We start from the raw sequence: 27,243 nt of genomic DNA, 5'->3' as shown, positions 1-27,243 counted from the left end.
CCGCTGATGTTCCCTTGAGCAAGGAACTTAAACCCCCCTAAACTGCACATCGGGCACTGCGGCTGCCCTCTGCTCCAGCCTCTCCAACCTAAATATCACCAGGATGATTAAACAGACACATGCATAAGTTATGCATCTGTTATTTTGACTCAAACCTGTGTCTGAGCCAGAAATTGGATATGGGCACTGTTTGCTTATTCATCACAGTATTGGATAATATGTAGCAGATGAAGTTCATTAGCAAGTACAGTACCACGTCCAGCTGTAGTGAGTGCAGTTTTGCTAGAAACTCCTTAACACACTTAGAACAACACTAAGAACTGGAATAGAGACAGTTTGGACAGAGATGTTTGGGACTCGAATGAGCCAGAGCTGAAGCCTAAACTGTTTTGCCAAAGGTCTTAAAATGCCTCCATAAAAGGGATAATGAGTGCTCTTCCTCAGGGCTCCTTTACCCAGCAGTCTCTGGGTGACTGGCCTGTTCTCCTCCAGCTGTTCCAAACTCCGGCGGGCACAAAACCCCTCCACCTCATTACCGTTAGAGGCTTTTATGGGATATCAATGTGTGTGTGTGATGATACACATACAGTACTATAGAGAGCGAAAGTGCTGGATATCATGAGAGTGCATCTGGTTTACAAGTCCCTACATGTTCTGCTTCAAATGTAAGAAAGCCACTGTGTAAAGTGAGAAGCAGGAGTGGGATAATCAATTTGAGGATAGATTTCCTCAGGTACCTGTACAACCCTGGTTCCAGTCAGATAACCAATCAAAGTCTGCAGTTAACCTGACATAGACCCTGTACTAACTAGCAAGGAATTGCTCGCTTCGAGGCATGTAATATTGAAACATGCATGAGAGCATCAGCTGGTCCGGATGATTGTGTGATCATGCTCTCCGCAGTCGATGTGAGCAAGACCTTTAACCTGTTGGGGGTAGTATTTACACGGCCGGATAAAAAACGTACCCGATTTAATCTGGTTATTACTACTGCCCAGAAACTAGAATATGCATATAATTATTGGCTTTGGATAGAAAACACCCTAAAGTTTCTAAAACTGTTTGAATGGTGTCTGTGAGTATAACAGAACTCATATGGCAGGCAAAAACCTGAGAAGATTCTGTACAGGAAGTGCCCTCTCTGACCATTCCTTGAGCTTCTTGACTCTGTTTATTGAAGACTGAGGATCTTTGCTGTAACGTGACACTTCCTACGGCTCCCATAGGCTCTCAGAAGGCGGGAAAAAGCTGAATGATGTAATTCCAGCCACTGGCTGAAAAACATTAGCGCTTTTGGCAAGTGCTCTATCAGAGGACAATGGGCTGAGGCGCGTGCACGAGTCGACCCCATGTTTTATTTTCTTTCGTCTTTGAACCTAAACACGCTTTCCCGGTCGGAATATTATCGCTTTTTTACGAGAAAAATGGCATAAAAATTGATTTTAAACAGCGGTTGACATGCTTCGAAGTACGGTAATGTAATATTTAGACATTTTTTGTCACGAAATGCCTGGTGTGCGTCACCCTTCTTTACCATTCGGATAGTGTCTTGAACGCACGAACAAAACAGAGGATATTTGGATATAACTATGGATTATTTTGAACCAAACCAACATTTGTTATTGAAGTAGAAGTCCTGGGAGTGCATTCTGACGAAGACAGCAAAGGTAATAACATTTTTCTTATAGTAAATCTGACTTTGGTGAGTGCTAAACTTGGTGGGTGTCTAAATAGCTAGCCCTGTGATGCCAGGCTATCTACTGAGAATATTGCAAAATGTGCTTTCACCGAAAAGCTATTTTAAAATCGGACATAGCGAGTGCATAGAGGAGTTCTGTATCTATAATTCTTAAAATAATTGTTATGCTTTTTGTGAACATTTATCGTGAGTAATTTAGTAAATTCACCGGAAGTTTGCGGGGGGTATGCTAGTTCTGAACGTCACATGCTAATGTAAAAAGCTGTTTTTTGATATAAATATTAACTTGATTGAACAAAACATGCATGTATTGTATAACATAATGTCCTAGGGTTGTCATCTGATGAAGATCATCAAAGGTTAGTGCTGCATTTAGCTGTGGTTTGGGTTTATGTGACATTATATGCTAGCTTGAAAAATGGGTGTCTGATTATTTCTGGCTGGGTACTCTGCTGACATAATCTAATGTTTTGCTTTCGTTGTAAAGCCTTTTTGAAATCGGACAGTGTGGTTAGATTAACGAGAGTCTTGTCTTTAAAATGGTGTAAAATAGTCATATGTTTGAGAAATTAGGTATTTGAATAACGCGCCACGGGATTCAACTGGCTGTTGAGTAGGTGGGACGATTTCGTCCCGCCGACCCTAGAGAGGTTAAACAGGTCAACATTCACAAAGCCGCTGGGGCAGACGGATTACCAGGACGTGTACTCCGAGCATGCACTGACCAACTGGCAAGTGTCTTCACTGACATTTTCAACCTCTCCCTGTCTGAGTCTGTAATACCAACATGTTTCAAGTAGACCACCATAGTCCCTGTGCCCAAGAACACCAAGGTAACCTGCCTAAATGACTACCGACCCGAAGCACTCACGTCTGCAGCCATGAAATGCTTTGAAAGGCCGGTCATGGCCCACATCACCACCAACATTCCTGGAAACCTTAGACCCATTCCAATTTGCATACCGCACCAACAGATCTAGAGATGATGCCATCTCTATTGCACTCCACGCTGCTCTTTCCCACCTGGACAAAAGGAACACCTATGTGAGAATGCTATTCATTGACTACAGCTCAGAGTTCAACACCCTCAAAGCTCATCACTAAGCTAAGGACCCTGGGACTCAAGACCTCCGTCTGCAACAGACTTCCTGACGGGCCGCCCCCAGGTGGTGAGGCTAGGTAACAACACATCCGCCACTCTGATCCTCAACACGGGGCCCCTCAGGGCTGCGTGCTCAGTCCCGTCCTGTACTCCCTGTTCACTCATGACTGCACGGCCAGGCACAAATCAAATCAATTTATATAGCCCTTTTTACATCAGCTGATATCTCAAAGTGCTGTACAGAAACCCAGCCTAAAACCCCAAACAGCAAGCAATGCAGGTGTAGAAGCACGGTGGCTAGGAAAAACTCCCTAGAAAGGCCAAAACCTAGGAAGAAACCTAGAGAGGAACCAGGCTATGAGGGGTGGCCAGTCCTCTTCTGGCTGTGCCGGGTGGAGATTATAACAGCACATGGCCTAGATGTTCAAATGTTCATAAATGACCAGCATTGTCAAATAATAATAATCATAGTAGTTGTCGAGGGTGCAACAAGTCAGTAACACAAGAGTAAGTGTCAGTTGGCTTTTTCATAGCCGATCTTTGAGAGTATCTCTACCGCTCCTGCGGTCTCTAGAGAGTTGAAAACAGCAGGTCTGGGACAGGTAGCACGTCCGGTGAATAGGTCAGGGTTCCAGCAGGTCTGGGACAGGTAGCATTCCCCCTCAGGTAGTATTCCCCCTCAGGAGACTGAAAAGATTTGGCATGGGTCCTCAAAAGGTTCTTCGGCTGCACCATTGAGCATCCTGACTGGTTGCGTCACTGCCTAGTATAGCAACTGCTCGGACTCTGACCGCAAGGCACTACAGAGTATTGCGTATGGCCCAGTACATCACCAGGGCCAAGCTTCCTGCCATCCAGGACCTCTATACCAGGCGGTGTCAGAGGAAGGTCCTAAAAATTGTCAAAGACTCAAGCCACCCTAGTCATAGACTGTTCTCTCTACTACTGCATGGCAAGCAGTACCAGCGCGCCAAGCCTAGGTCCAAGAGGCTTCTAAACAGCTTCTACCCCCAAGCTATAAGACTCTTGAACAGCTAATCAAATGGCTACCCAGAATATTTTCACCCCCCCCCACGCTGCTGCTACTCTGCTGCTACTCTACGCTGCTGTTATTATCTATGCATAGCCACTTTAATAACCCTACCTGCATGTACATAATTACCTCAATTACCTCAACACCGGTGCCCCCCCCCCGCACATTGACCCATTGACTCTGAACCGGCACCCCCTGTATATAGCCCCGCTATTGTTATTTACTGCTGCTCTTTAATTATTTGTTTTTCTTATCCCTTACTTGTTTTTGTTGTTGGTGTTTTTCTTAAAACTACATTGTTGGTAAAGGGCTGGTAAGTCAGCATTTCACTGTAAGGTCTACACCTGTTGTATTCGGCGCATGTGACAAATACAATTTGATTTATTTTGATTTGATTTATAATTCCTACCTGTACCATTAGAGTATTTGGCCCGTGAAAAGCTTACATTTTAGACCCCGAGCACACTAGCTGTGAATCTGAAAGGAAGTTCCAAGTATACAATCCAAGAAAAGCTGCCAAGAACAGAATACATGGTGGGAGTTGGGTCAAACTTTCAGGAGATATATAAAGAAATAATATCGACAGTATTAGGACCAAGAGGGGGAAAGTTATTATTTTATGAGACTATTTCCCAAACAAGGCCACTATCTCTCTCTGTCCTGATCTCATTTCAGTTTCATCAGCAACAACACGTCCCTGCTCCGAAGCAAAGCTGCTTATAGCACAGCATGCTTGATAAAAAAAAGTTACATTGCATTATTTTTCATGCTGTTATTCTATATAACAAAAAACAGAAAGGCTGCAACAGCCAGGCTTGCAAAATTGAATTATGGGGCTGAAAAATCAATCCCACGATAGAAAACTACCACAACAAGTTGTACCCAAATCCCCCAAAACTAGGACAATGGAATGTGAGATATTTTGGTGTGGGATGACCACTAAACAGAGATAGACAGCCAGAGACGGTGAGACGTCTGGGTAACAGCCGAGTTTGACAGGCTGCTGTTAGAACGCCGCTGTTCGATTAGGCTTTCCCGGATGATTAGGCTAACCAACTGGTCCCAGTGCCTTCTGTTGACCACACAATGACCAACAGAACTCCGCTAGACCGTACTCCACTTGTGGGGCAAGCAACCACTTTCCCACTCAAATGGTATTTGGTCAAGGTAAAAAGGTGGCTATCAGTACAAACCTGTAGACTATAGTTGAAACAAATATGAAATGGTCGTCATCAAAGAAAGGGTAGACAATTACTAATCCCCTAAACAGTTGATCACCCGAAATGGCTGATGATCATTGGTTGCCCCTTATTCAAATGTCAAACTGTTAGCCACCATCGATCAGCTGTTTTGGCTAGGAGAGAAATCACCAGTAAAACTGAAATGTGGATAAAAAGTTCACTTCGAGTTAAACAAGCAGCCTTAAATAGTTTTTCATCCAAGCAGAAAATGTAATATTGTAGGAAAAGAAAAAACAAAATTGATTGAAGATTTCAGGGTTCTCGTCAATATGTACAGAGCGAGGAAACTGCCTCTTCACCTAAGAAGCCTGCCTGTGGGCAAATCAGAAAACATTTTTCTCACGCTGCCAACACATATGAGAGATGCCAGATATTCAAATGCAGCTTAAAATGCAGCTTTCTCAGTAGAGAAGACGACGTGTGCGTCGTTGCTGTTGGTAGTGCTGCTATACGAGGTCCGGCCATATACAAGGTCCTTCTATAGACCCATGTTTGAGCATGTAATTTACACAACGCAGGCAATTAAAAATAGACTAGAGAACACAAAACACATCCTGGGGTTCTGGTCTTTATTTCCCTCTTTAATGATCCCTGCTCAACAGTGTAGTAGGAGATGAGCCACTGATTACAGCACAACTGTTTCTACCATTAGTAAACACACAGGGATATAATAGGCTTTCCCCAATAGGGATGTGGAGTCTATGCTGCAGTGGTGTACTGTACAATATGTCCATGGGGAGCACTGTGTGTGTTTGTTTGGTTATTATGCACCTGTGGTGCTGTATGTAGGAACGCTATTCATGTATTTTTAAGACCACAATTAGGGCTTCACGATACATGTACAGTGATTCTCTGGGTAAAGGTACGATTATGGTTGGATCATTAAAATGACTGACGTATATTAGAGACCATTTGGCTGTTGATGAATTGCAATGACTTTAGGTACGTTTAAAAACTCCCACATTTTCCTCTTCAAAATCATGTAACATTATTTGTCTGGACTTAACTAAAGCAGTTAGTAAGGTTTGTCATTTTTATGTGTAGAAAATCCTGTTTGGTCATAATGCACATTTTACTGGTGTTGGATAACTTGGCTATAGTTTTTGTTCTTTGAATAACAATTCAGGCCCAGGGGCAAGGAAGAACAAATCATCCTTCCACTGTAACACGAGACAATTTACTTCAGAAAGTCAGACATAACAGAGAAAAACATAACTGGAAAACTTTTGGAACTTGAGTGAGAACACTCTTGACTTAGCTGATGACAGCTGGCTGAATAAGACAGTAGGCGCTCCATCGATCCAACTCTCCCTGCCCTGCCTGCCTGCCGTGGGTGGGTGGGAGCTGCTGCCTGCCTTCCCGAATGCCAAAGGCTTTAAAGCCATGAGCACTGGGACTCTCTTAAGGGCCATTACGTAACCACACAAATGAGGGGATTCTTGTCCTCAACAGAAACAGATATCTAAAGCGGGGATAGAAAATACACTAATTGGCTATTAGTTTTTCACTGTTTCCATACAAATGTAAAACAAATACCTGACATATAGAGAAAGGTGCTTAGGGAGAAATCTAGCCACAGGCCACTCCTGATTTAAACATACTGTGGTAGTGAGAGAAGAGGTAGTGAGGACAAACTTAGGTCTCTAAGCCAGGGGCAGATTGCACTGTGCGAGAGGGAAGGCAAGAAAGAGAGAAACAGAGGTATATAGAGTGCGTAGTGTAGACTTACACAGGTCTGCAGATGACTAGGTCTCCCTTGTTGGTACCGTATGCAAGCCCCAGGCCAGGTTCTGGGAGCCAGCGGGCCGAGTTGATGCTGACGTGTCTCCGCTGATCAGAAGCCATGGGGTACACCACATCAAACATTCTCTGGAGGGAATGGGGACATACGGAAATAAATCAATTACAGACAGAGCAAAGAGTACCACTATTGTCCCAATATGATTACAACCCAACAACAAAAAATACTAAAAATCATTTTATTGCATTAGCGCAGTCTTCTAATGAGCTTTATCGTTCACATTAGATTAGCATGTTATCACTTATTCATTCATTTCATGTTAATATATTGGTTATCAATTAACCCGAGAATTCAGAACCTGAGACATAATCCATTACTAGTGCGGGAATAGCAGAACAATGTTAGAACTTTAGTCTGTCTGTTGAAATGCTGATTAGAGTTGTTGAGTCGAGCTGCTCCCTGTCTTAACGGTTGGCTGTTCCCTCAATGAATCAAGTTCCGGAGAGACGTTGTTGGAGTGCCCATTTAAGAGCAGTCACCTTGGCTTGTCACACCACTTCTCAATATGACTAGCCAAAACTGCTGCTATGACAACCCTATCAGGTGACTGACACAGGTACTACTTCCTGCCTCTGCGTTGTCTGCCTCTTACCTTGTGAAGCGAAGATGAATGACCACATATACACGTCTGTCTACATCTGCATACATTTTACACCACTCCGAGACAAAATACGGAGAAATAACAAAGGAGAAAAGCCGTTTGATTCATCTCCAAACGTAGGAGCAAGACAGCATAAATGGGGATCTGCATAAGAGCTGTCAGCTCAGAGAGCCTTGTTGGACAGTCTATGCTGCCATAACTCGGGCGGTGTGTCAGATGTGCTCGCAGAGAATGCAAAATGTTGAACTTACAAATTGAGAACACATCTAACACATTCCCTGTTTGCTATATGTAAGAGTCATAATTTCCAATTTGATAGGAACAAAAAAACAGCAAGTTTTATTATTATTTTTAGGTGGTAGATAAGCTTTAATATTGCAGATAAATTGTAGCTTCTAATGTCATTTTCTGCATCATTTCCATATATATATACACATACATACATACACACATATATACACATACATACATACACACATATACACACACACACACACACACACACACACACACACACACACACACACACACACACAATTTTCACGTCCGGATGAAAAGTGTGCCCAAAGTAAACTGCCTTTTACTCAGGCCCAGAAGCTAGGATATGCATATAACGGTAGATTTGGATAGAAAACACTCTAAAGTTTCTAAAACTTAAAATAATGTCTGAGTAAAACAGAACTTATTTGGCAGGCGAAACCCCGAGGACAAACCATCCAGGAAAAAAACATTTGAGGTCACTGTGTTTTCAATTAGATTTCTATGGGAAACTATATTTATGAAGCACCTGGTTGCAGTTCCTATGGCTTCCACTAGATGTCAACAGTCTTTAGAAATTGGTTGATGTTTTTCTTTTGAGAAATTAAGAAGTAGGGCTGTTCATTGTGAGTGTCAAGCCAAGTGTACTCTGTTTGTTGCGCACAACCTGGAGCTCGGTCCATGTTGATTTTATCCGCTATTGAACACAGTAAATTCCGTTTTAAATTTGATCAATTTCCAAAAGCATTCTGTTTCCTAGAGATGAACATACTTTTGTGCGAAAAGTGCAAATCAATCCCAGAACAACAGCAAAAGACCTTGTGAAGATGCTGGAGGAAACAGGTACAAAAGTATCTATATCCACAGTAAAACGAGTCCTATATCGACATAACATGAAAGGCCGCTCAGCAAGGAAGAAGCCACTGCTCCAAAAACGCCATAAAAAAGCCAGACTAAGGTTTGCAACTGCACATGGGGACAAAGATTGTACTTTTTGGAGAAATGTCCTCTGGTCTGATGAAACAAAAATATATAACTGTTTGGCCATAATGACCATCTTTATGTTTGGAGGAAAAAGGGGGAGGCTTGCAAGCCGAAGAACACCATCCCAACCGTGAAGCACAGGGGTTGGCAGCATCATGTTGTGGGGGTGATTTGCTGCAGGAGGGACCGGTGCACTTCACAAAATAGATGGCATCATGAGTGGGGAAAATTATGTGGATATATTGAAGCAACATCTCAAGACATCAGTCAGGAAGTTAAAGCTTGGTCACAAATGGGTCTACCAAATGTGCAATGACCCCAAGCATACTTCCAAAGTTGTGGGAAAATGGCTTAAGGACAACAAAGTCAAGGTATTGGAGTGGCCATCACAAAGCCCTGACCTCAATCCTATAGAACATTTGTGGGCAGAACTGAAAAAGTGTGTGTGAGCAAGGAGGCCTACAAACCTGACTCAGTTACACCAGCTCTGTCAGGAGGAATGGGCCAAAATTCACCAAACTTATTGTGGGAAGCTTGTGGAAGGCTATCCGAAACGTTTGACCTAAGTTAAATAATTTAAAAGCAATGCTACCAAATACTAATTGAGTGTATGTAAACTTCTGACCCACTGGGAATGTAATGAAAGAAATAAAAGCTGAAATAAATCATTCTCTCTACTATTATTCAGACATTTATTATTCAGACATTTCACATTCTTAAAATAAAGTGGTGATCCTAACTGACCTAAGACAGGGAACTTTCACAAGGATTAAATATCCGGAATTGTGAAAAACTGAGTTTAAATGTATTTGGCTAATGAATATGTAAACTTCCAACTTCAACAGTATATTTGCCATATATTTATAACTGTGCCGTTTCACAAAAGTTATACATGTTACAGACAAAGTACACTGCTCCAAAAAATAAAGGGAACACTTAAACAACACAATGTAACTCCAAGTCAATCACACTTCTGTGAAATCAAACTGTCCACTTAGGAAGCAACACTGATAGACAATACATTTCACATGCTGTTGTGCAAATGGAATAGAAAACAGGTGGAAATTATAGGCAATTAGCAAGACACCCGCCAATAAAGGAGTGGTTCTGCAGGTGGGGACCACAGACCACTTCTCAGTTCCTATGCTTCCTGGCTGATGTTTTGGTCACTTTTGAATGCTGGCGGTGCTTTCACTCTAGTGGTAGCATGAGACGGAGTCTACAACCCACACAAGTGGCTCAGGTAGTGCAGCTCATCCAGGATGGCACATCAATGCGAGCTGTGGCAAGAAGGTTTGCTGTGTCTGTCAGCGTAGTGTCCAGAGCATGGAGGCGCTACCAGGAGACAGGCCAGTACATCAGGAGACGTGGAGGAGGCCGTAGGAGGGCAACAACCCAGTTGCAGGACCGCTACCTCCGCCTTTATGCAAGGAGGAGCAGGAGAAGCACTGCCAGAGCCCTGCAAAATGACCTCCAGCAGGCCACAAATGTGCATGTGTCTGCTCAAACGGTCAGAAACAGACTCCATGAGGGTGGTATGAGGGCCCGACGTCCACAGGTGGGGGTTGTGCTTACAGCCCAACACCGGGCAGGACGTTTGGCATTTGCCAGAGAACACCAAGTTTGGCAAATTCGCCACTGGCGCCCTGTGCTCTTCACAGATGAAAGCAGGTTCACACTGAGCACGTGACAGACGTGACAAGAGTCTGAAGATGCCGTGGAGAACGTTCTGCTGCCTGCAACATCCTCCAGCATGACCGGTTTGGCGGTGGGTCAGTCATGGTGTGGGGTGGCATTTCTTTTGGGGGCCACAAAGCCCTCCATGTGCTCGCCAGAGGTAGCCTGGCTGCCATTAGGTACCGAGATGAGATCCTCAGACCCCTTGTGAGACCATATGCTGGTGCGGTTGGCCCTGGGTTCCTCCTAATGCAAGACAATGCTAGACCTCATGTGGCTGGAGTGTGTCAGCAGTTCCTGCAAGAGGAAGGCATTGATGCTATGGACTGGCCCGCCCGTTCCCCAGACCTGAATCCAATTGAGCACATCTGGGACATCATGTCTCGCTCCATCCACCAACGCCACGTTGCACCACAGACTGTCCAGGAGTTGGCAGATGCTTTAGTCCAGGTATGGGAGGAGATCCCTCAGGAGACCATCCGCCACCTCATTGGGAGCATGCCCAGGCGTTGTAGGGAGGTCATACAGGCACGTGGAGGCCACACACACTACTGAGCCTCATTTTGACTTGTTTTAAGGACATTACATCAAAGTTGGATCAGCCTGTAGTGTGGTTTTCCACTTTAATTTTGAGTGTGACTCCAAATCCAGACCGCCATGGGTTGATAAATTGGATTTCCATTGATTATTTTTGTGTGATTTTGTTGTCAGCACATTCAACTATGTAAAGAAAAAAGTATTTAATAAGATTATTTCTTTCATTCAGATCTAGGATGTGTTGTTTAAGTGTTCCCTTTATTTTTTTGAGCTGTGTATATTTTACATTTGCCATCTTGCTGTTATTAGTCCCACCCTTCAGCTCCATTCAACTCCTTCCATCTATCTCTTAACACCATCCATATTGGATTTTTCAACTGTACGGTGATTCTTCACAAAAGTTCTGAACCTTTCTATTCACATAGTTTCCACAGACTGTAAATTAAAGATAAACATTTCTGCTAAAAGTATTATATTATTGATCAATTGACTGACTTTTCAAATCACCCAGTATTGCCATCTGCAGCGTTAGCTCCAGGTAAATGTTGCAATTCTTCAGCCATTCCTGGATCTGTGACCAATGATCTAATGATCCTGCCTCTTCGCAGCAAAATCTGCAGGGCTGGGAAGGTTAAATCCCCTATATACTGTGCACTGCCTTCATATAATATTCAGACTGCTTGACTTTTTACAGCCTTATTTTAAAATTGGTTTAATATTAGCAATCTACACAAAATACCCCCATAATGCCAAAGCAATTATGCTATTTTTTTATTTCTTATTTACATAAGTATTCAGACCCTTCGCTATGAGACTCGAAATTGAGCTCAGGTGCATCGTTTCCATTGACCATCCTTGAAATGTTTCTACAACTTGATTGGAGTCCATATATGGTAAATTCATTGATTGGGCATGATTTGGAAAAGTACACCCAGCTATCTAAGGTCCCCACAGTTGACAGGTTATGTCAGAGCAAAACAAAGCCATGAGGTCGAAGGAATTATCCGTAGAGCTCCACGACAAGATTGTGTCGAGGCACAGATCTGGGGAATGGTACAAAAAAATGTCGTCAGCATTGAAGGTCCCCAAGGACACAGTGGCCTCCATTCTTAAACGGAAGAAGTTTGGAACCACCAAGACCCTTTCTAGAGCTGGCCGCACAGCCAAACTGAGCAATCGGGGGAGAAGGGCCTTGGTCAGGGAGGTGACCAAGAACCTGATGGTCACTGACAGAGCTCCAGAGTTCCTCCGTGGAGATGGGGGAAACTTCCAGAAGGACAAAAATCGACGCAGCACTCCATCAATCAGGCTTTTATGGTAGAGTGGCCAGACGGAAGCCACCCCTCAGTAAAAAGCACGACAGCCTACTTGGAGTTAGCCAAAAGGCACCTGGGAAATGCTTACTTATAAGCCATAACCAACAATGCAGTTTAAAAAATAAAAGAGATAAAAGAAATAATTAAAGAGCAGCAGAAAAATAACAATAGCAAGGCTATATACATGGGGTACCGGCACAGAGTCAATGTGCGAGGGCACCGGTAAGTTGAGGTAATATGTTCACGTAGGTGGAGTTATTAAAGTGAATATGCATAGATAATAACAGAAAGTAGCAGCATTGTAAGGGGGGGGAAATAGTCTGGGTAGCCATTTCCTTAGATGTTCAGGAGTCTTATGGCTTGGGGGTAGAGGCTGTTTAGAAGCCTCTTGGACCTAGACTTGGCGCTCCAGTATCGCTTGCCATACAGTAGCAGAGAGAACAGTCTATGACTTGGGTGGCTGGAGTCTTTGACAATTTTTAGGACCTTCCTCTGACACCGCCTGGTATAGAGGTCCTGGATGGCAGGAAGCTTGGCTCCAGTGATGTACTGGGCCGTACGCACTACCCTCTGTAGTGCCTTGTTGTCGGAGGCCGAGCAGTTGCCATACCAGGCAGTGATGCAACCAGTCAGGATGCTCTCAATGGTGCAGCTGTAGAACCTTTTGAGGATCTGAGGACCCATGCTAAATCTTTTCAGTCTCCTGAGGGGGAATAGGTTTTGTCGTGCCCTCTTCACAACTACCATGGTGTGCTTGAACCATGTTAGTTTGTTGGTGATGTGGACACCAAGGAACGTGAAGCACTCAACCTGCTCCACTACAACCCCGTCGATGAGAATGGGGGTGTGCTCGGTCCTCCTTTTCCTGTAGTCCACAATTATCTCCTTTGTCTTGATCACGTTGAGGGAGAGGTTGTTGTCCTGGCACCACACGGCCAGGTCGCTGACCTCCTCCCTATAGGCTGTCTCGTTGTTGTCGGTGATCAGGCCTACCACTGTTGTGTCATCGGCAAACTTAATGATGGTGTTGTAGTTGTGCCTGGCCGTGCAGTCATAAGTGAACAGGGAGGACATGAGGGGACTGAGCTCGCACCCGAGGGGCCCCCTTGTTGAGGATCAGCGTGGCAGATGTGTTGTTACCTATCCTTACCACCTGGGGGCAGCCCGTCAGGAAGTCCAGGATCCAGTTGCAGAGGGAGGTGTTTAGTCCCCGAGTCCTTGGCTAAGTGATGAGCTTTGAGGGCACTATGGTGTAGAACGCTGAGCTGTAGTCAATGAATAGCATTCTCCCATAGCGTTTCCTTTTGTCCATGTGGGAAAGGGCAGTGTGGGGTGCAATAGAGATTGCATCATCTGTGGATCGGTTAGGGCGGTATGCAAATTGGAGTGAGTCTCAGGTTTCTGGGATAATGGTGTTGATGTGAGGACAACGACCCTAAGCACATAGCCAAGACAACGCAGGAGTGGCTTTGGGACAAGTCTCAATGTCCTTGAGTGCCCCAGCCAGAGCCCAGACTTGAATCTGATCGAAAATCTCCTAAGAGACCTGAAAATACCGGTGCAACAATGCACCCCATCCAACCTGACAGAGCTTGAGAGGATCTGTAGAGAAGAATGGGAGAAACTCCACAAATATAGGTGTGCCAAGCTTGTAGCGTCCTACCCAAGAAGACTATGCTGTAAACGCTGCAAAAGGTGCTTCAAAGTACTGATTAAAGGGTCTGAATACTTATGTAAAATGTGATATTTCAGTTTGACATTTTTTATACGTTTCCAAAAATGTATAATAACCTGTTTTTGCTTTGTCATTATGCGGTATTTTGTGTAGTTGGATTAGGGAAACATTTCTTATACATTTTAGAATAAAGCTGTCACGTAACCAAATGCAGAAAAAGTCCAGGGGTCTGAATACTTTCCAAAGGCACTGTACATAACATTCTATTGGTTGCAAGAATTTTGTACAATAATTGAAATTGAAAAATTCTAAGTTTTGAATTCAGCGTTGTTTTGCATATCAGTTCATAAACCATGTGCCATGGAATCGGTACATCGAAAATCTCTTCCCAACTATTTTGTAATCTATATGGCACAGGTGTCAATTATTTGGTCCTTAAATGAAACTGGTATATTTTATTTATCACACTTTTCTTTAACCAATTTTGGTCTTTAATGCAGGGGCAACAGACATTTTTTTTTGCTCATAGAAAAAAATAAAAACAGGTCGGTAGGTGTAGGCAAGACCATAAGCAAATAGGTAAACTGTGATAAGACTAGAGTTAAATCAAGGTGATTTTTCCACAAATAGACAGGTATTTTCCTTTCCATGGTAGCAAGATCTTATCTACTTTCTATTCAAATTCATTGGAGAATTTCTTTCTTACGGGAGTATGTCCACATCCCCATCATACAATTCTATTGGTAAACTACACAGTAATGTAAAAGTTGTATTTTTTTAGTGATCCAATACGTAATAAAGTACACATCATAATTTGGTTTTAATCAAGAGAGGTTAGAAAAAGTATCTAGATCCTCTGAGGCTGTGGAGGGATACAAATTGTGGATTTAAAAGAAAACATGAATCAGCATAGAATGACACTTTTGTTTTTAAGCCCTGGATTTATAACCCCTCAATATTATTGTTGGATCCGATTTTAACAGCTAACATTTCGATTGCAATAATAAATAGATATGCCGATAGTGGACAACCTTATTTCACTCCTCTTGGCAGTTTAAAACTTTCTGAGAAGTAGACATTATTTACTTTTTACACAAAGGGTATAAACTCCAGTTGTACATAATCAAAGGCCTTTTCAAAGTAAGCTATGAATACCAGGCCTGGTTATCCAGATTTTTCCTAGTTGTTTCCAGTACTGATTAGGATGAATAATTTCCGACAATACCTTTTTACTTCTATGCGTTAAGCATTTTTCTAGGACACTGAAGTGCAAGGGGCCTTCAATTTTTTAAACGGACTGGATCTTTAATATTTACCACTTGGATCCTATTTCAGTAATAATGAAATCTGACCTTGTGTGTCTGATAATCTACCATTCATATAGTAGTGGTTAAAGCATGCTAATAACAGTCCTGAGCATATCAAAAAATATTTGGTATACTTCCACTGGTATACCATTCAGCCCAGACTTTTTCCCGGACTTAAAGGCTTTAATAGCATCAATAAGTTATTCCTCTGTAATTTGGCCTTCACATGAGTCTTTCTGTACAGATGTTGATTTTACATTATTAATCGAAAGAAAAATCCATACAATTAGTTAATGGAGATGGAAGAGGCTGAAATGAAAACATATGCTTAAAGTACTTTACTTCCTCTTTCAAAATATTGTTTGGTGAATCATGGGTGACTCAGTCATTTCTAACAGGTTTCAGTAAATTATTTTTGGTAGCATTTCTATGTTGAAGATAAAACAATTAAATAATTTGCTGCATTTTTCGCCATATTCCATCCAGTTCGCTTTATTTTATAATATATTTTCTTGAATAAGTTCCTCCATTTCTTTTTGTTTATCCTAGTTTTTTTTGCTATCTGTGCTGTTAGTCCTTCCATTTCCTTTGTTAATATGGACTCTTTTGACCTAAATTGCTTTTGTTTTAGAGATGAGCACTGAATTGCATGGCCTCTAAAGGCACATTTAAAAGTGTCCGATTCAATAATGGGATCTGCTGTACCTGTTATGATGGGGAAAAAGTAAGTTATAAAATGATTCTGTCCTAGATAAAAAAAATGTTTTTAAAGTTATCATCCAATAGGCTTTGATTAAATTTCCAATATCCTCGCCCACTTGGAAATTCTGTAAGAGTAATAAAAATGTCAATTATGTGATGGTCCGAGCCAAGTTATTAACGAGAGCCAAAACGCTTTGAGCAAAACGCCTTTAAGTTTCACGTCAAATCAGAGATGGGCTTTTATGCACCATGTGGCAGCTTTAAAAACAAAAACATTCCCAATTTGTTCAATTAGATTTTGGCTAATTACAGCTCTCTTCAGACCATGTAACTGTTCAGTTAGAAAACTTATGTTACAACAATTTTACCCCTGGCAATGTGAGAAGTTTGGAGTTAGAAGAGTTACTGGTGCTGCACCCCCCGCCCCGAAAAGTTAAAACGTCATCTCAATTATCATTTAGCCTATTTGCCAGGGCTACATGGCATCTTCAAAAATGGATAGGGACGGAGAACAGTCTCACTAACAGCAAGAGGCAGTGGGAGAGACAGAAAGACAACATCAAAGTGGCACCCTGATGCTGTTTACTCAGCCAAGTCATTAGAGGCTGCCAAGGCAGTGGGTCCTGCTTTCATCAGGCCCTCTGAGGGCTGGATCTGGGGTGGCCATGGGACACTGGGCTGTGTTCCGGGTCACTGGGATGTCACAGATGGAACCCTGGCTCCAAGCCCTGCATCATAAACACTTTACCCCTCATCCTTCACACACCACCTACCACATCCCCTGCTACATTCTGATACATGTACAGCCAAAACAGTCACATACTGAGCCACCAAACACAGAACCCTTTCAAAGACTCTTCATTACTATTTAAGTGTGGCACATTGTGAGACTGTGTAAACGGTGTGGTACATTCTTTAAAACGGTAATCACGACTATAAAAAACACAAATGAAAAGGGAGAATGAAATGTTTCACAGTGCTGTTGATCATAGATCATCAAGACCATCAGCAGACGAGTATCTCTGAAAGAGGAAAGGGAACACACTGTACTGTGGTCTGCCAAAGGGCCATGAGAGATCATGGGGTAGATTAAAGACTAAATGAAATGTGCATAACCATGATTCTACTTGGGGTCTAGCCAAAGAAGTTTCTCCATTACACTAGACCACTTTGTACTGCTGGAATATAAAACGCTCGAGTCAGTACCTGGAGGCATGTGAAAAATACTCTCATTGATTGTAAGCCCATTTTCTATTCCCATCTTGTTGGAGCAAAAACATTCTAAAGCAGATCAATAAAGATATTAGGTACCTTCAGAATCCAGTTAAAGTAGAGTCACTGCAGGCTCTGCCAGCGCTGTTTGTTTGTTTGGGGTTGCTAATCTGGCTGGCCATTGTTAGAGGGCTGGAGCTGCGAGGGTATTATTGAGCTACTGTGCTGTATTGAATTGTAATGTCTGTGTCTCACGTTCCTCCTCAGCTGGTTAGATAATGGGGTGACAATCTATTGTTCATCCCCAAAAATGACAGAGTTAAAGGAATTATTTATAAAGAACCGTACTCTTTGCCAGCCAGAAGAAGCTCATCATTTACAATCTCGTTTACCTCCAGATGTGGGAGGTTTCATTTTGTTACCGTCACCCTGCGGATGCTCACAGATGATTTGGGTTTAGGTTCTTGCTGGCATTTTCAAGTTCAATTCAAATAAACCTGAATCAAGATGCATTGATGAAAGCACAAATAAAAATGGCATAATACTTTGTTGTTCCATGAAATTCCCAAGGGTTAACGTTGGCCAAACTCACCCTCATGGAAGTCTCTCCACCATGGGGCTGCTGCAGGCGTAACACTTGCGCTACCATGTGGTCTGTAGTGTGATGGAGCAGGATTCTGCGGGAGGCCAAGCCCACCATCACGTAGTGGCCCATCGGGGACAGGCTGACAGAGATGGCATTAGGACCTAGGCAAAGAAGAGATTGTTAGGCTACTTATGTTGAGCATGGATGTGTTTGGCATATAAACTTAAAGCAACTATTGAACACCTTTTGTCATGGTTTTACATGAGGGCCTAAAAACAGTATTTAAAGTCTGACTGAAACACTCCATACTGTAAATTGCTTTAGAGATAATTGTCTCTGACTCAGCAGCTATAAATAACAGACAACAGGAACCATTAAATTAAAAACTTTCCTGCCTTCTCTGATGCCTTAGATTGATGCATGCTACTGTACAAGCAGCCTAATGCAAGTCAGTTTCATTTCCTAACAAACCAGTTAAGTATCTCTTTATTAATGGTTTTTGACGACAGTTGAATGTTTGTTCCCACTTGAGAAACATACAGTAAAACAAACTCTCTCATTAAAGGCAACCATTTGGAAACCGATGCTATTATCCAGTTAGGAATCTGGAGTATATCCAAAATGGAGAGTCTCCCTCTGTTGAATGCAGCCTGCACCTGTTCAAAATCTAAAAGCTATATTTGTGTACTCGATTAAGCTATTGCCTAGTCTTAAATGACTGGTAAGTGTTTGTACTGCTCGTTAGAGTAGCTGAACTGTAAATGACGGTGTTCACAGCTACTTTGGGCCCAGACCTGCTCTAAATAATTTGTTTTGTATTTATGGCTAAGCTAAATAAGTAGGCCTCCCACATTCCCATATCTACTTACCACCAAAAAAGTGTTGCCTAGATTAAAGCTTTAATTTGCCTTTATCAATCTTCATGCTTAATACGCCTTAATTAATACTTACACAATACATGGACTTTATATTTAATCTTCAAACGTAAAATGGATATGTACATTTTACTCGGCTCCCGAGTGGCGCAGCGGTCTAAGGCACTGCATCTCAGTGCTAGAGGCGTCATTACAGACCCTGGTTCGATTCCAGGCTGTATCACAACCGGCCGTGATTGGGAGTCCCACAGGGTGGCGCACAATTGGCCCAGCGTTGTCTGGGTTGTCATTGTAAATAAGAATTTGTTCTTAACTGACTTGCCTAGTTAAATAAAAGGTTTAATAAAAAAAATATAAAATGTGAATAGTCATGGGATGTGAGCTGATTAAAATGATATACAATGTTATCCTAGTAGCTGCTTTTATTATGAGAACTATAAATCTGCCCCGTACATTCCATTACAATGATGTAAAATCCAATGTTGGGCCTGTTGAGGCCAATTATATTACTTTTACTATTCTAGTAACAGACCAATCTGCTATGGCCCCCTAGTAAGAATCCATCTTCATTTAGAGTAACTGCGTGTAATGGTTTGCTGCTCTCATCATCAGGTGAAAACGTATTGGCATTCCTATGGCATTTTAAATGTACGCGTCAAGTTTCTGGTCCTCTGTTTTATGAAAACAGTTAATAGGATAACATAGTATATAATTGTAATCAGCTCACATCCATAACTATTCACATGTACTGTACATATCCATTTTACATGTTTGAAGATTAAATATTGCCATTATTGATCATAATATCTTCCCAAATCAGTAATTCAGACAGGGTTTTGGGCAAATTCTGGCTCATGAGGTTGTATATTCTACATCACTATGAACATTTGAAGATATTTTTGGGCTTACTACAATTATATTTCATATATGGATGGTCATGTGAAATTGTCCAATAAGACCCTATTGAGTTGTTTGGCAGCCATAATGTAAAAAGGCTTCTATGGGGTTAATGCAGGAATTCTGTGATGGCCCAGTATCTACAAATCTTTAAAACCCTGTTTTATCTTGCTGTGTGTGCAATTTGATGCCTCTATCACCAAAGTTACAATCCAAAAACATAGCGGCCCTATTACTAGGGATGAGCACGGTTATTTGAATACTCGAAAATCCGAACGGCCGTTAGTATTTGATTACTTGCGAGAGTATTCATTTTTGAGAAGAAAACAAATATGCTCATTTTAATGAAAGGCTTTGTCTAAAATGCAATTATAAATGTGACATTGCAACATACAAGGATAGACCTTGACATTAAACATTTTTATAAAACAAAAGTTACCACAGTTTATGTGTGCCCCATAATTTTTTATATTTTTATTTTTTTTAAACATTCCGGTAGCCTAGGCTACACACTTTAAGAGTGTAACTTACTGTTGTCAATCAAAGCAGCAGTCAGAGGCTCCATGTGCAAAAGGTGAAGTGGGAGATTTGTAATCAATGCAAAATGGAATTACAATTACAGAATGAAGTGGGCTAAATGAGGAGGAGTAGGTTAAAATGATCAGCCAACAGGTCGGCTGTTTAGTATGGAGTTGTTGTAGACAAGGACGGGGATCACAGCAAAATAGCATCAATTATTTTTTTGAAACAGTTCTCTAAAGACACAAGAGACAATAATACAAGAAACAACACTTCTGTAGCTTGTCAACTATGTGTCTGTCTATCCCTGTTCTCTCCCCTCTGCACAGGCCATACAAACGCTTCACACCGCGTGGCCGCTGCCACTCTAACCTGGTGGTCCCAGCGCGCACGACCCACGTGGAGTTCCAGGTCTCCGGCAGCCTCTGGAACTGCCGGTCTGCAGCCAACAAGGCTGAGTTCATCTCAGCCTATGCTACCCTCCAGTCCCTTGACTTCCTGGCGCTGACGGAAACATGGATTACCACAGATAACACTGCTATTCCTACTGCTCTCTCTTCGTCTGCCCACGTGTTCTCGCATACCCCTAGAGCATCGAGCCAGCGGGGTGGTGGCACTGGAATCCTCATCTCTCCCAAGTGGACATTCTCTCTTTCTCCCCTGACCCATCTGTCTATCTCCTCATTTGAATTCCATGCTGTCACAGTTACCAGCCCTTTCAAGCTTAACATGCTTATCATTTATCGCCCTCCAGGTTCCCTTGGAGAGTTCATCAATGAGCTTGACGCCTTGATAAGTTCCTTTCCTGAAGATGGCTCACCTCTCACAGTTCTGGGTGACTTTAACCTCCCCACGTCTACCTTTGACTCATTCCTCTCTGCCTCCTTCTTTCCACTCCTCTCCTCTTTTGACCTCACCCTCTCACCTTCCCCCCCTACTCACAAGGCAGGCAATACGCTTGACCTCATCTTTACTAGATGCTGTTCTTCCACTAATCTCATTGCAACTCCCCTCCAAATCTCCGACCACTACCTTGTATCCTTTTCCCTCTTGCTCTCATTCAACACTTCTCACTCTGCCCCTACTCGGATGGTATTGCGCCGTCCCAACCTTCGCTCTCTCTCTCCCGCTACTCTCTCCTCTTCCATCCTATCATCTCTTCCCTCTGCTCAAACCTTCTCCAACCTATCTCCTGATTCTGCCTCCTCAACCCTCCTCTCCTCTCTTTCTGCATCCTTTGATTTTCTCTGTCCCCTATCCTCCAGGCCGGCTCGGTCCTCCCCTCCTGCTCCGTGGCTCGACGACTCACTACGAGCTCACAGAACAGGGCTCCGGGCAGCCGAGCGGAAATGGAGGAAAACTCGCCTCCCTGCGGACCTGGCATCCTTTCACTCCCTCCTCTCTACATTCTCCTCTTCTGTCTCTGCTGCTAAAGCCACTTTCTACCACTCTAAATTGCAAGCATCTGCCTCTAACCCTAGGAAGCTCTTTGCTACCTTCTCCTCCCTCCTGAATCCTCCTCCCCCTCCCCCCCCTCCTCCTTCTCTGCGGATGACTTCGTCAACCATTTTGAAAAGAAGGTTGACGATATCCGATCCTCGTTTGCTAAGTCAAATGACACCGCTGGTCCTGCTCACACTGCCCTACCCTGTGCTTTGACCTCTTTCTCCCCTCTCTCTCAGATGAAATCTCGCGTCTTGTGACGGCCGGCCGCCCAACAACCTGCCCACTTGACCCTATCCCCTCCTCTCTTCTCCAGACCATTTCCGGAGACCTTCTCCCCTACCTCACCTCGCTCATCAACTCATCCTTGACCGCTGGCTACGTCCCTTCCGTCTTCAAGAGAGCGAGAGTTGCACCCCTTCTGAAAAAACCTACACTCGATCCCTCCGATGTCAACAACTACAGACCAGTATCCCTTCTTTCTTTTCTCTCCAAAACTCTTGAACGTGCCGTCCTTGGCCAGCTCTCCTGCTATCTCTCTCAGAATGACCTTCTTGATCCTAATCAGTCAGGTTTCAAGACTGGGCATTCAACTGAGACTGCTCTTCTCTGTGTCACGGAGGCTCTCCGCACTGCTAAAGCTAACTCTCTCTCCTCTGCTCTCATCCTTCTAGACCTATCTGCTGCCTTTGATACTGTGAACCATCAGATCCTCCTCTCCACCCTCTCCGAGTTGGGCATCTCCGGCGCGGCCCACGCTTGGATTGCGTCCTACCTGACAGGTCGCTCCTACCAGGTGGCGTGGCGAGAATCTGTCTCCGCACCATGCGATCTCACCACTGGTGTCCCCCAGGGCTCTGTTCTAGGCCCTCTCCTATTCTCGCTATACACCAAGTCACTTGGCTCTGTCATATCCTCACATGGTCTCTCCTATCATTGCTATGCAGACGACACACAATTAATCTTCTCCTTTCCCCCTTCTGATAACCAGGCGGCGAATCGCATCTCTGCATGTCTGTCAGACATATCAGTGTGGATGACGGATCACCACCTCAAGCTGAACCTCGGCAAGACGGAGCTGCTCTTCCTCCCGGGGAAGGACTGCCCGTTCCATGATCTCGCCATCACGGTTGACAACTCCCTTGTGTCCTCCTCCCAGAGTGCTAAGAACCTTGGCGTGATCCTGGACAACACCCTGTCGTTCTCCACTAACATCAAGGCGGTGACCCGATCCTGTAGGTTCATGCTCTACAACATTCGCAGAGTACGACCCTGCCTCACACAGGAAGCGGCGCAGGTCCTAATCCAGGCACTTGTCATCTCCCGTCTGGATTACTGCAACTCGCTGTTGGCTGGGCTCCCTGCCAGTGCCATTAAACCCCTACAACTCATCCAGAACGCCGCAGCCCATCTGGTGTTCAACCTTCCCAAGTTCTCTCACGTCACCCCGCTCCTCCGCTCTCTCCACTGGCTTCCAGTTGATGCTCGCATCCGCTACAAGACCATGGTGATTGCCTACGGAGCTGTGAAGGGAACGGCACCTCCATACCTTCAGGCTCTGATCAGGCCCTACACCCAAACAAGGGCACTGCGTTCATCCACCTCTGGCCTGCTGGCCCCCTTACCTCTGAGGAAGCACAGTTCCCGCTCAGCCCAGTCAAAACTGTTCGCTGCTCTGGCACCCCAATGGTGGAACAAGCTCCCTCACGACGCCAGGACAGCGGAGTCAATCACCACCTTCCGGAGACACCTGAAACCCCACCTCTTTAAGGAATACCTAGGATAGGATAAAGTAATCCTTCTAACCCCCCCCTTAAAATATTTAGATGCACTATTGTAAAGTGGTTGTTCCACTGGATATCATAAGGTGAATGCACCAATTTGTAAGTCGCTCTGGATAAGAGCGTCTGCTAAATGACTTAAATGTAATGTAAATGTAATGTAAATTATTCTCTGCTAGCTAGCTAGCTTCTTTAAATAGATTTGATGAAGTCAAGACAGACACTACCAGATGAGATGATATAGAACCTATCACAGCAACAAGTTTGTCTAAAATTGTGAGAGTCGGTTTGGCTACTTTCTTCCTCTCTCTGTGTCAGACACACCGGCCACTGCTCCTCTCCCGCCCTCCCCCACCATTCTGGGCTGAAACAACGAGCAGAGTGCACCACCTATCCTGAGTCACGCGAGCAAGTCCCAATTGAATTTTTTTGTTGTTGTTGAAATAACATCTTTAAAACATGTATATTATGCGAATAATGACAATTTCAAATGCCAATTCCTATCTATTACATAGAATTCTATTGCTAAGCTTCCAACATTCTGTTGTCAGTGGCATATGGGCAATAGTTGTAGCAATAGTTGTAGCTGGTGCTTTCAAAGTTGGTTATATTATATAATATAATTGCATGACATTTTAAAACCACCTGTCAAACAAAGTTTTCTTTTTAAAGCCATTTACACAGGTAATTCTGACATGTACCCTAAAAAGTTCTGTTGACCTGAACATTCTGAAAATGTTTCTGATAGACAGCTGTGAATCTAAGCTTTCCAATGATTAAAGGGTATAAGTTACCAATCATGTGTTTAATACTGGACTGTCATGGGGTAAAATCCCTATGGGAAAAATGAATGGGATGGAGGGATTAAAGAAAGAGTAATAACACACAGAAAGTTACCATTTCTGCACTGCTATGACACATTTTCCAACTCTAGGGACACAGACCTTCAAAACATCACTATGATACAGCCCACGTAAGCCTGACGACCCAAATTCGGGGGCCTGGCTCATGGACCACCATGTTACTTCAGAGCAGGGGTGTCAAACTCATTCCATGAAGGGCCTAATGTCTGCTGGTTTTGTTTTTTTCCTTTCAATTTCAATCAAGTACAAGGGAGGAGCGACACTCGGCCCTCCATAGAATGAGTTTGACACGTGATTTAGAGAGACAATGACTCACCGAATCTCTTGGAGTAGAGCATCTCTCCCAGGTTGTGAGGCGCCAGAGAGTAGATAGCCAGGATGCCCTCATCCGGGAAGCCCCGCTGGCTGCTGGGTATGAACACGGCCAGGAGCTGCCCGTCTGCAGAGATGTCACAGCTGGCGTCATTGTAGATCTTGCAGTTCTGCACCAGCAGGTTGACAGAGGCTGCAGTGGCAGGAGGACAGGCACTGATATGATCATTCAGTTTCACACGTCTCCTACTGTGTACATGTCTGGTACACATCAGCTATACAAAGAGCCCACATTGTAAACAGGTGAATGTCTCGGAAACTTGGCGGGAGAACGCAAGGAGAAGAAAAGTTGACATTATCATTCAGTCATATTTCCCCCCCCCCCCTAAGCTAGTCCACATTGCATTGACATAGTAAATTGATAATTTACATATCTAGTATGTCTCAGACAGCTGCACCTGCAAAGAAAAAAAAAATAGTTCCCACTTCCAATAAACTATCAGACAGCATTGCAAAGAAAACAAATACTAATTTATTTTAGTGGGGAAACTATCAACAAGTGCATTGGCAATGTCATTGTACTGATATTGTATTATCCATTCAACAACAAAATGCTTTCCTAAAAGCTAAGGGTCCCAAATATGAGTATAAAAGTGTTAGTGTTTCTTTTACAAAGAAAGAGTGCCCTTTATGGCAAAGCTGTGTTAAAGTGAACAAATGGGTCATATACAGCAGGCAGAAGAGGGATCTCATCAGTTAGCTGCTAGCAGACCACGCTCCAGTTCCTCTAGCTGGTCATTCCCTGCGTACACCTTGGTTGAGGGAGCCGTTCTCCTTCCAATAACCTAGCCCAAGGATGTCTGTCATGGAACCAATACCAGTGGGTCTACTTGAGTCCAGTGAAGACCATGGTGATGGCTGGTGGGGGTAGGGGACACTGCATTGATCGGCTATGAAAAGCCAACTGACATTTACTCGAGGTGCTGACCTGTTACACCCTCGACAACTACTGTGATTATTATTATTTGACCATGCTGGTCATTTATGAACATTTGAACATCTTGGCCATGTTCTGTTATAATCTCCACCCGGCACAGCCAGAAGAGGACTGGCCACCCCTCATAGCCTGGTTCCTCTCTAGGTTTCTTCCTAGGTTTTGGCCTTTCTAGTGAGTTTTTCCTAGCCAGCGTGCTTCTACACCTGCATTGCTTGCTGTTTGGGGTTTTAGGCTGGGTTTCTGTACAGCACTTTGAGATATCAGCTGATGTAAGAAGGGCTATATAAATACATTTGATTTGATTGTGTATGGCCCATAGAGGGGTGATCCCAGCTTCTTGTCGGGATGATTTAAGGTGGGCCATGTTAATTTAGTAAAGCAGTGAAGTAGTAGCAATGGCCTTGGGGGCAGACCCTGTGTTATCCTCTCAGCTTTATGAGCTCAATCCGTCAGGCAAAGCTAAATGGACAGAGTAGGCATGCCATGCATGTGTAAGTCCATTTGTGCTTCCACAAACAAATACACTTAACTTGTATAGGGTACACAATATGCAATGTATGAGTAATTGAGAGAGTTGAGCACAGTTGTCGATTCAAATGTTGAGAAAGTTCACTAGCCTCCAGATAACATTTGTCTACACGGTTCCAGATTTCAGTTATCGCCTGTGGCTCCGTATAAATTAGAACATGTAGACCACATAAAAAAAAAAAATTTTTTTTTTTAAATGCCCCAAAAAATACTGCCAAAAAGCAGTACAATTCCCATGACTTACACTGTCCAAGCATGAAAATGTTTTAACAACAATATCAACAGCTAAATACATTAATATAAGTGGAGTAACCATATTACTGTAGCAAGAAACCATTACTATTTTTCCTTACTATTAAGTAGCCTAATTAAAATTAATAGCTGGCCTTTGACAAACAACAATCTAAAGCAACAATAATCAAAATGGTGTGTGTTGCGTAAGATTTATTTATTTGTCTCATACACAGAATGTGGGATAAGTGGATGATTGTCAAAATTAAAAGGGATACTTTTTTTATTGTCAATACGCTTTCACATTCAAATGCTAAACTAATACATTTATTTACTGCGAAATTAAACCTCAAAGCCTCTCAGCAATAAAATTGGCTCAGCTTCCCGCCATCGCTGCCAACATACTGTGATTTGCATTTTAAGAGAACAGTCCTATGGCAAACATCCATAGGCCGGATGGCTTTGTCAGGTGATGGAACTATGACATTCTTCCTTAAACTGTTCTAGGCTTCGTGAATATTATAGCTGACCTGGGTTTTTAAAAAGGCACTCCGTTGTGCCATATCCTGTCATCGATCAAATCGACATCACTCGTCCGGCATTGCCATACAATTTCAACCACTCAACTCCCAGACTGGTTTGAGTAAAATCTAATTTTCATTGAGGACAGAGGATGCCCCTCTGCCAGCTTCCTCTTGCTCCCTCGCCCTCTCTCCAAACATGATCTGGCAGTTTGAGTCACACTACAAATTAGCTTTCCCCTTCAGCCACTCTCAGGCGGGATATTCTGCCAGTAATGGTGCAAAGCTCTGACTAAGTCGGGATGAGAGGAGAGCAATTTTTGTGCCCCCACCCTTATGTTTCCTAATCTAGGACAGGTCTGGGAGGAGAAGATGGGAGCTTCCTGGCCATTCAGTTGAGTTTGAGGATGCTGGCTTGTGATCTCTACTCCCCCAGCAGGCATATGGGTTGGATTTGCGAAAGACAGCAGACAATGTGTGTCACAGAACAAATAAGTCTAGGCAAGCAAGGTCAAAAAGTACCAGACAGATTTAAACTGAAAACA

General features: G+C 43.3%; 1 protein-coding gene across 5 annotated transcripts in view; it reads right to left on the bottom strand.

The window, feature by feature from the left end:
- LOC106587104 (activating molecule in BECN1-regulated autophagy protein 1A) overlaps nt 1-27,243 on the bottom strand; it is a 105,936-nt gene that overhangs the window by 16,425 nt on the left and 62,268 nt on the right. For all 5 annotated transcript variants that reach the window (XM_014175101.2, XM_014175104.2, XM_014175105.2 and 2 more), the window contains 3 exons: nt 24,426-24,614; nt 17,738-17,892; nt 6,805-6,944 (listed from right to left, as the gene is read on the bottom strand). In XM_014175101.2, the coding sequence (XP_014030576.2) occupies nt 6,805-6,944; nt 17,738-17,892; nt 24,426-24,614 (484 nt within the window). The remainder of the gene's footprint in view (nt 1-6,804; nt 6,945-17,737; nt 17,893-24,425; nt 24,615-27,243) is intronic.

The sequence above is a fragment of the Salmo salar genome, chromosome ssa26 (genome assembly GCF_905237065.1).
Source record: "Salmo salar chromosome ssa26, Ssal_v3.1, whole genome shotgun sequence".
NCBI lineage: Eukaryota > Metazoa > Chordata > Actinopteri > Salmoniformes > Salmonidae > Salmo > Salmo salar.
Note: the sequence above shows the minus strand (reverse complement) of the source record. Positions and strands in the feature narration are given on the sequence as shown.